The 10,507-nt window shown below is 53.7% G+C and overlaps 1 protein-coding gene across 1 annotated transcript in view; it reads left to right on the top strand.

The window, feature by feature from the left end:
• Positions 1–4,514, top strand: part of ACR (acrosin) — a 5,482-nt gene extending 968 nt beyond the window's left edge. The window contains exons 2-5 of the mRNA XM_059404565.1: positions 87–293; positions 511–794; positions 3,318–3,463; positions 3,987–4,514. Of these exons, the coding sequence (XP_059260548.1) occupies positions 87–293; positions 511–794; positions 3,318–3,463; positions 3,987–4,514 (1,165 nt within the window). The remainder of the gene's footprint in view (positions 1–86; positions 294–510; positions 795–3,317; positions 3,464–3,986) is intronic.
• Positions 4,515–10,507: the final 5,993 nt, after the last annotated feature.

Raw genomic sequence — 10,507 nt, 5'->3', positions numbered from 1 at the left:
CCCCCCCCCCCCCCCCACCGTTGCGCAGGTGTGAGAACGGGCTGCGCCCCTCCCTGGTTTGAACTGTGCTCCCGGTCTCTCCTCAGTGGCCCCTGTGGGTTGCGCTTCAGGCAGAGCTCACAGGGGAGTGGCCGTGTCGTCGGAGGGCAGGATACGACCATCGGGGCCTGGCCCTGGATGGTCAGCCTGCAGGTCTTCACGTCCCACAACCACCGGAGGTACCACGCGTGCGGAGGCACCTTGCTGAACTCCCACTGGCTGCTTACTGCCGCCCACTGCTTTGTCTCCAAAAAGTAGGTGTGGGAGTGCCCGGAGGGAGGTCTTCAGAAAGGGACCTTCCCCAGGGCCCTCTGCACACTTTGTCCTGGGGCCCTGGGCCTTGGGGCGAGCGGACAATGTGTGGGTGGGCCCAGACCCTTGCTGGGGGAGGGCTCTGAGGGTCACGGCCACAGGAGGGTTCCGTCGAGCCCGTCCTTTCGGAGGTGACCAGGCCTGCCTCTGTGCCCACAGGAAGGTGTATGACTGGAGGCTGATCTTTGGAGCGAGCGAAATTGTGTACGGGAATGACAAGCCGGCGAAGCCGCCTCAGCAGGAGAGATACGTTGAGAAAATCGTCATTCATGAGAAATACGTCCCCAGTTTGGAGCACAACGACATCGCCCTCATGAAGATCACCCCGCCGGTCCCCTGTGGGCAGTTCATCGGAACGGGCTGCCTGCCCCAGTTTAGGGCGGGCCCACCTAGAATTCCCCAGGTCTGCTGGGTGGCTGGCTGGGGGTTCTTGAAAGAGAAAGGTGAGTACCGGAGGGGCTCGCACAGGGGTGGGGGCAGGGCTGGTCCTTTCCTCAGTGGTCTCTGAGGTGCAGGGCCGAATATGGGCCCTGTGGGGATGGCCGCCAGAGTGCAGGGCACTGTCCCCTTTTATAGGCAGAGAAGCTGGCGGCCGGGTGCCCTATCCACTGCCTCACCACGGATGGCTCGTGCCGTCGCCGGAGGGAAGGGTGCACACAGGCACAGGGGACCCTGGGCACTTGTAGAATGGGGTCGGGCTGTGGCTGTATCTGGAGCTGGAGCCCCAGTTGTTACCTTCTGGAAATGGGGTACTGTCACCTGAAACAACAGTTGAAGAAGAGCTCTCCATGGGGTTTTGTGGCCGAGGGCCGTGCCCCTGCCAACATCCGTTTCTCTCTCTATGAGTGGAAGGGCCATGTCACATGGTCTCTGAGCTCTGAGACCCCAGAGCCCAGCTCTCCTGACCTCAGTGAACCTGGGGTCCCTACCCCTGGGGGGTTGCGATGTCAGAAACTGCCCTCCCCACCCGAGCGACCTCGTTTTCTCTGGAGAGAAGGGACAGGTTTTTTTGGAGGTCAGCTGTGGGCAGCAAGAGTTTGGCTAGGCCTTCCAGATGTCACCCAGTCACGCTGGGGATGAGGAGAGAGTCTGTAGGACCCTTTTGCCTGGGGTTGGCCACTTGATGAGGAGGGGACAGCTGCTCCTGCAGCCGGGTGCGAGGTTGGCTCTTCTGTCCCTTGATAGTGGAAAACCGAGGGTTCCTTATTCAAGGCACTTTAGTCACTTGAGGTTCAAAACTCAGCCTTTTCGGCCATGAAACCCTGGTGGTTCAGGATGCTGCCGGTAGCTCTTCTTCCCTGCTCTCAAGGCTGACGGGGGTGCTTCTCCTCCCGGGCAACTCTGTTTTCACTGGGTTCTGTTGGCCCTTCCCTCCCCAGACTGGGCTGTCAGCCTCCTGGCCCTGCCACAGCCTCTAGAACATTCTTCTTGTCCCACCCCCAGCCTGCCCTGCTCTGCCCGCCCTTCCCAACATGTGCACAGTGTCCCGGGGTCTTGTAGTCCCCGGAGAGCTGGTCTCAGGGTTCCCGTCTACAGTCCCATTACTACCGCCACCTTGGCTGTCTTACTGCTCCAAAGGGTTCCAGGCTCTCACCTACGTCCTGGACATAGCACAAGGCCTCTTTTGCTCTAGAACCTCCTCAACTTAACAGATTTCTAGCATCTTCTGGTGAAGACATCCCCCACTGCAAAGGACACATCTTAAGGAAATCCCCAGCCTCCAAACTTCTGTGACATTCCTGCAGACCCTCCTTTTTCTGCTTTCTCCTCGAGCCCACATGCTTCTGGGCTAGTCCTCTTTTTCTACTGAAGTTCAAGTTCTTGTAGACTTCTTCGCGTTTGTCACCCAACACCTAAAGGGGCTGGGATTGAGAAAACCCTGTTCTCTTCCCCGCCGTCTGTCTCTTACATAGATCTAACAGGTCCACGGTAAACAACCAGGCTTGTTGCGGTGCTAATTTCCGTGTCACCCCTGTCTTGGGGGCCGTGCAAAGACAAAACTGGCCGCCTCTTGGGTGATGCGGACGGCTGAGCTCAGGGCACTGGAGGCAGTCGAAGCAGAGAAACACACAGTCAGCCGTTTACAGGGTGCCTGCGGGGGCCTAGCTCCATCCACGTTGGTCCTGCTTGGCTCCCACTGCCATGTTCCAAGCACAATCCGCCACCCCCTCCTGCCCCCCAGGCTGTGGTAGGACCCTTTTGCCTGGGGTTGGCCACTTGATGAGGAGGGGACAGCTGCCCCTGCAGCTGGGTGCGAGGTTGGCTGATGGAGGCAGAGCCTAGGCTGGGCCTTTCTTAACCGAAGGCAGTGACGGGCCTCTGGGGCTGTAAAGGAATGTTCGGATCTTCCGAAGCCCACGCCCCGACAGGTCCAGTGTGTGGAGGCAGTCCTGCCCCTCCTCCTCTTCTCTAATTTCAAAACAGATGGGAGGCACACGGGGAGGGACTCGTCTGCCCAGCTCCAGCGGATCCCCTCCAGAGCTGAGCAGAGGGGTCCTAACGGGGGATAGCAAGCAGGGTGGGTGACTCACAGCCGTGCTACGGGGGAACAAAACGTGAGTCCTGGATTTGTGTGGTCCAGATCCAAGCCACACCACAACCCTACCAGATGTTTGGGCGCGTGGTGCTCCAAGCTCCTGATTGGAGGACAGGCAAGTCACAGTGCTTAGCACAGGGGGTCACTGTGGGGCGTAAATGAGGCGACGCAGCATGCATTCCTTCAGCCAATCTGCTCAGCCTCCAGGCCCTGGCCACCCCCCAGCCCCCCACCTGCACATCCCTCCCCCTCCCCCCACACCCTTCAGACGCATCTGAGGGGAGGCGGGGTGGGGGGGAGGACACTGGCTTTCATGGACTTGAGGGTTCACAGAGCACGTCAGGATCATGGGGTTCCATGGGGAGAGGGGGCTGGGCTCTCCCAGAATGTGGTTTCTGTGATCGCTGACCACCGAGCTGCCCGGCTGTAGTCTACAGGGTCACCCCGACACTGCAGGAGGCCCGAGTGAACCTCATCGACCTCGACCTGTGTAACTCCACCCAGTGGTACAACGGGCGCATTCGTTCGACCAACGTGTGTGCAGGGTACCCCGAAGGCAAGATCGACACCTGCCAGGTAACTTTCCCTCGGGCGCCCTGTGCCCTGCCCACACCTCTTTGTGAATCCCGGAGCTCTCCGCCTCCAGGTCCCTGCTTCAGTGACCCTTTCCCCGGTCCCCTCTTGTCGCAGTGAGGATGGGAGGGGCCGCCTGCTGTCCCTACCCAGAGCCGGTCACACCCCGAGAGCTGTACCCCGTCATAACACAGAGCTCATGCCGCCCGAATAGCACCCCCGAGAAAAGGCTAATCTCCCCTCTCCAGAACACGAACCCTGCAAGTCCGCTCGCCCACACACGCCTGCGGGTGCACAGCCTCATGCGTGGCCACGCGGGTCGCCTTTCTCGTCTCCTCTCTGCAAGGAGACCCTTCTTGCATCCACCCGGAGCTGTTGGTACTAACCCCAGGGTTACCACTGCCACTTGGGTTCAGGGCAGCCAGAAGCCATGTGACTGCAGACACTGTCCTTCCAGGGCCTATGGCCCTCCTGGGCAGGAGAGAGTGGCTCAGACAGAGAGTGACTTCTGTGTCCTTCCGGGCAGGGGGACAGCGGCGGGCCTCTCATGTGCAGAGACAACGTGGCAAACACCTATGTGGTCGTGGGAATCACAAGCTGGGGGGTAGGCTGTGCCCGAGCTAAGCGCCCCGGAGTCTACACAGCCACCTGGCCCTATCTGAGCTGGATCGCTTCCAAGATCGGCTCTAATGCCTTGCACATGGCCCAGCTGCCCACCCCTTTCCATTCGACTTCTCAGGCACCCCCGGCTAAACTCCCCTCTGCCCACCCCTCTGCTCGCCCCCCTTGGTACTTCCAGCGCCCTCCTCGGCCACCTCCCCCCAGCCCCCCTGCATCTCAACCTCGACCTGGACCTCGACCCAAACTCCCGGCCCCACCCCCACCCCCACCGCCCCCTGCACCGCCCCCTGTCACTAGACCTCCCCAAGTACTTTCTTTCGCCAAGCGACTACAGCAACTCATAGAGATCTTGAAGGGGAAGACCTTTTCTAGCGCGAAGGGGTATTACGAAATGGAGACCACAGATCTCCCCGAACTGACGGCCACCTCCTGACCTGATGCCACTCCCAACAGATCCAGTGAGCCCTTAACTCTCAAGAAAACAAAGATGAAATAAATAAATCTAAATCTAAATATAAAGATAGAAAAAATATATATCCACAAAGACATGCTTTCTGGACTTCTTCCTCCCTGCCCTCCCCTACGCAACCGAACCCTCCCCCAGCAAGTCCGTCCACCCTCTGTCAGCCTCCAACGAGGGGGAACGGCTTAGAGGTCCTTGGCATTTGTGGTTTCCTAACCCTTGGGTTTTGAAGTTGGAACAAGGTGATCTCGGGCGGCAGGCCAGGTCAGTCTCTGCAGATTAAATCAGGGCGGGTAGGCCTGCAAGGTCTCCCGGGAGGTGAGCAGACTCCGAAGGTGGGGTGTGGGTCTGCGTCCACTGGAAGAGTGACCCCAGTGGGGTGTAACGTGGCCATCTGACGCTCATTCCGTGTGGCTGACCCCAGGCCCAAGTCAGCCCTCAACCAGAGCTGCCCATGCCCGTTTGTGAGTTCCTGAGAAAGTGGTCTCTATGGGCTCAGGCCAGCTGCCCACTCTGGTCAGGGCCTAGATCAAGCCTGCACCCTGGATTAGCTGTCAGATGATGAAGGACGGCAGGCCCGGGAAAGGAATCCCCGGGCTCCCGGCAGCTGCTGCAGGATCAACCAGTCATGCCTGCCCACCAGCCCACCCTGCGTGGGCTTCAGCTGCACGACGGGCCTGGGCTCCGTTGGCAAAGATGGACGGGAGAGGGTGCAGGGGCAGGAGGGAGGGTCTCCGGGCGAGGAGGAACAAGGGCTCCGTCCTTTTCCTGCTGGGGCTGCAACAGCGGCTGCTGAAGCGGCCAGGAATCTCGTTTCGGGATTCATCAGTCTGCCCGAGTTCGAACAAACCCTTGCTTGGCCCTCCATCAGCCGTGTGGCCTTGGGAATATGGCCAGAGGGTTGTGTGACAATGAAATAGGACAGATGAGAAGGTGTCAGAGTGGGACACACTATAAATGCTCACAGATGTGGGCTCTAACTTAGAGCCAATGGGTGACGAGACGCTGGGTGACCTTATACTTCAACAGGGGAGCTCGGGGGCACACCGTCTGTGTACTTACAACCCCTGGGATGCTTAGGCTACCTAGGAGGGCTTGCACATTGATCTGGGTGGCCCAGAGCTCTGTAGGGTCGCAACATTTGATTATATTAAAAACCAGATTCTCTCTGCCTTGGCTAAGAGCCAACATTGCTAAGATTAGAGTTGGCATGTCTGTGATTCCTTTTGCTGGCTTTGGTCTTTCTCTTCTAAAGTCCATTTCTTAATCTCCCTGCTGGGTATATAAGCTTTGTACCCCGGTGTCGGACACCAGTTACCATCGAAACACTGAACAACACTCCGTGGCAGTCCCAGAGTGACACAGAAACCACACTCTCGGCCATATGGTCCACGGAGCAGAAGCAGGGCAGCAGCCCAGGGCCGCCTCTCACCCTTCATGTGCCCAAGGCTTGCTTGGCAATGGCGGGACCAGGTGTGCTCAGGCTGGGGAGGAGGGGTGCTGGGGAGAACTGGGACACATCTGGGGGAGCTGCAGTACCAGGGGCTTCTTTAGCTCATCCCTGCTCTTCAGAGCCTCCCAGGATCCAGAACCAGTTCCCCTGGCACTGTTCCAGCTAACTTAGCTGTTCCAGGCTAAGTCCCCCTTAGCTTTCCCTCAGCACACCCATTTCGCTACATACGAGCCAGTACTGGTTTGTATCAAATTCACCGGCTTTTGCAACACTAATTGATGTTCTAATTTTCATTTTAAAATTATGAGTGAAGTTGACAAGTAAAGTGAGACTCTGCTCTGCCTTCATATCCCTGTGCATAGTCTAACCGTGAAGATGGCTTCCAGGTCCTGGGGCAGACACTGCTGCACATGGAGACAGGAGGAGCGGGGCAAAACTGGACAGGCTGTGCAATGAGCCGGCACCCAGGGGCACTGGGCAACTGAGGGATATGCTCCCTGTTCCCTTGTGGGACGGCTTAGGCAATATTAAGTATTCTTTTTAAAGATCAGAATTCACAATTTACTGCTAAGAACAGTAACAAAATGATTTGACAGTGGCTAAACTTGTGCACGTGATAACACCCTGATTCCTGAGCATTTGGGAATAACAGACCTAGGATGTGTGTAGGCACAAGCTCTAATTGTGAATTTGATCAACATAAGAAATCTTTTTTTTTAACGATTTATTTACATATTTGAAAGAGAGAGAGAGAGAGAGAGAGAGAGCGAGCACATGAGCAGAGAGAAGACATAGAGGGAGGGGAGAAGCAGCCTCTCCACCCAGCAGGGAGACTGATGAGGGACTTGATCCCTGGACGCTCGGATCATGTCCTGAGCTAAAGGTAGACGTTTAATGGACCAAGCTCCCAATATGAGAAATCTTATATGTGCATGGAAAAAACTGGTCCCAATGAATATAATTTTAGTATGTTGTAAATGCAAGTGGAAAAAAATGGAGGTAGCTCATCTTTGATGTGTAGAAAACTGATCAAGAAACAGAACTTGACCTAATGGAGCTTTCTGCAGAAACTATATTCTTGGTGAAGAGTCATCAGTGACCTGCTTCTGGTCTCTACAGTTGGGCAAGTTCTCAGTGGAATGGTGGGTCACACGGCAGCTGGAAGTTTTGACATGTGAATGCACCGCAGGCTCCCTTGTGTCTCTGTTGTCCCTCCGGCCCCGGCCCTCCCTGGCCCAGCAACTTCTGCGCTGCTGCTCTCACTGTGTATCCGTTTGCACTTACGATTTCTTTTTTAATAAGCAAAATCATACAGCAAGTGCTCTTTTTATCTGGCTTCTTTCACTCGCTGCGGTCAGCACATCCATGTGGCAATGTGTCCCGGTCCTCGCTGCCACCGAGTGCTCCCCAGTGTGCCGGCCCCATAGTGTGTGTTTCTGCCCCCCGGCTGAGGGACTTCAGACTGTTCCCAGTTTTAGGCCACTAGAAATAAAGCAACGATGAATATTTGGACACAAGTCTCTGTGTGGGCACATGCTTTCACATTTCCTGGCTAAGGGTGCCTACCTGCAGGGTTAGGGTGGGTGTGTGGTGAGCACTTTTAAAAGCTGCCGGAATGTGTTCTCAAGGTGGTTCCAACACTCCTGAACCCGTCAGCAGTATCTGAGAGTTCCAGCTCCTTCAGCCCCTTGCTGACACTTGGTGTGCCCTGTCTTTTTGCCTTAATTTAACTTAAAAACATTTAAAAATTTTGAGAGTAAGAGAGCACAAGCAAGCATGAGCAGGGGGAGCAGGAGGGGTAGAGGGAGAAGCAGGTTTCCCGCCAAACAGGGACCCCAGGACCCTGAGAGCATGACCTGAGCTGAAGGCAGAAGCTCAACCCACTGAGCCATCCAGGCGCCCCTGTGTGTGGGATTTTTATCCACAAGTGCAGTTTATAAACATTTAAAGGATTCTAAATGAGTATAGTTAAAACTTATCATTGGGTAGTAGGGAGCTACCCTAACCTTTCGACAGTACAAAATGTGGAAGGACACCTAGGGAAAGGAGGAGGCAGAAAAAGCATAAAATTAAATTCATCCAAATGGATTTTTTGGATTTTTCAAGCATGAGAAACATCTGAAAGACATACCGATAGCAAGAGTCATAGACCAAATTCTCCACTAAGCTAGGTCTATCCTCTCCGAAGATACTTCAGAGTCTCCAAACTCCCAGAGCTTTTCTGTCTGCTGAAGTCACTGCACCCAAACAGCAAACTTAACATTCAAAACAAAATTCTCAGGATGCGTGGCTGGCTCAGTTGAGTGTGTGACTTGATCTTGGGGTCCTGAGTTTGAGCCCCACGTTGCATTGTAGAGATTACTTTTTAAAAAGATACTAAAATCCCCAAATTAACACAAATCAACACCTTGCCCACAGTCAGTCATTAGGGTGACTGATAGTTCTGCCTGTCACAAGAAGCGCCCTGGGCCGCCACCTTGACCTTTATGATTCATTTACTTCCAACATATGCTTTGATCTTGCTCCACGAATTCTTGCCTTTTCCCCAAAGCTCTAGAAAATTCCAGTTTTGATCTGCACACTCAGTGAGAATTCATTCACATCCATGATATTTTCAGAAAGATGTGGAGTGACACTGCAGAACCCAGGGGCGGGACCAGCCGGCCAGCACATGTCTCTCCTGGCTGGCTGAGCTATATCGCTGACCTGACCTTGCTGGGCAGATGTGTGCCACTGTGCCCAAATCATGCCAAATACATGCCCGGACAGACTCAGGAGTGTGACTAGGCTTACATGATTCTTTAGACTATAATGCGTCGGGAATATAAGATTTGTTAATTTGGATTTTTAAAAAAGATTTTGTTTATTTGAGAGAGAGAATGGTGGGGGGTAGAGAGAGCATGAGCAGGGGGAAGGGCAGAGGGAGAAGCAGACCCCCAGCTGAGCAGGGGGCCCGATGCGGGGCTCGATCCTGGAACTCCAGGATCATGACCTGAGCTGAAGGCAGTCACTCAACCCACTGAGCTGGTGCCCCTTAGTTTTGGATTTTTAAATTTCTGAGATAAGAATCCAAACTTCAGTAACGTTTCCTTGATGAAGACGATGTGAGTGTTGCATTAGATGAAGGCAGTCGAACTGTTCTGCGCAGAGAGTGGCATTGTGAAGTCAGTGTGGTCACGGTGACGTGGCTTTAGCGATGAGGAATGGGCTGTCCGAGCACCTCCGCTCCACTCCATTCTCCAGCCACAGAAGCTCCAGGTACTCACACCCAATGTACATATTTTCCATATCCATGGCATTGTTCAGACCGCTTTGTAGAATATAGGGGGTTTCCAAAATTACAATCAACATTCCTAAAATAGAATAAAACAAAAAATTCTACACATTTCTTCAGTGCAAAGCCTTTGAAAAGAGATGTGTGCAGAGAAGTGGCCCTCTGCATACAGTTAGCTATTCCCCAACGAGGCGAGATTGTCTATAAGAAAGTAAGGAACAGGGGCGCCTGGGGGGCTCAGTGGGTTAGATCCGCTGCCTTCAGCTCGGGTCATGATCCCAGGGTTCTGGGATCAAGCCCTGCATCGGGCTCTCTGCTCAGCGGGGAGTCTGCTTCCTCCTCTTTCTCTGTCTGCCTCTCTGCCTGCTTGTGATCTCTCTCTCTGTGTTAAATAAATAAATAAATAACATCTTAAAAAAAAAGAAAGTAAGGAACAAATTAATAATAATGAGGGGCGCCTGGGTGGCTCAGTGGGTTAAAGCCTCTGCCTTCAGCTCGGGTCAAGATCTCAGGCTCCTGGGATCAAGCCCCGAGTCGGGCTCTGGGCTCAGTGGGGAGCCTGCTGCCTCCCCTCTCTCTGCCTCTCTACTTGTGATTTCTCTCTGTTGAATAAATAAATAAATTCTTAAAAAAATTAATAATAATGGAAATACAATAATTTGAGGATTATATTTGGATCCTTTGAGTTCAACTATTAGCCAACAGCTGCAACACACTGAGGTTTAAAGAGCATTCCAGTCATTTCAAACCTTACATTGTTCTTTTTAAAGGAAACAAGTTCTCTAAAACCACTGCTATCCCCTCTAGGTAAGTTGTTTACTGTGGTTCTGTCTGAGGCCTGTGATTGCTGCCTCCTAACCATGCCGCAGGCGCCGGGGTGCTCTGTGACTGACGTACGGTGGGATGCTCTCGAAAAAGACCCAGTAGCGCTCCTCGGTTGGGTCTTGTGCGGAAGACCGCAGAATCCACTGGAAGTGACCTTCCAAAATGTTTTTCCCCACTGAGGATGATAAGCTGAACTCAAGTGATGGCAAGTTCTATAGAGGCCACAAAAAGGTCGAGTAAACCGGCCCTTAGGGTTAGTGATTCATTAATACCTGTTTCGTAGTAAAATCAGCATTACTTCATTTGATAAAGGAATCTACTTGTAAAAACTAATGCAAAAGTTGGACTTTTGAATAGATGCAGAACTTCTTAGATTTTTTCTTAAATCAGCAAATCCATGTGATGTAGAGA

The sequence above is a fragment of the Mustela nigripes genome, chromosome 6, assembly GCF_022355385.1.
Source record: "Mustela nigripes isolate SB6536 chromosome 6, MUSNIG.SB6536, whole genome shotgun sequence".
NCBI classification, from domain to species: Eukaryota; Metazoa; Chordata; class Mammalia; order Carnivora; family Mustelidae; genus Mustela; species Mustela nigripes.
Note: the sequence above shows the minus strand (reverse complement) of the source record. Positions and strands in the feature narration are given on the sequence as shown.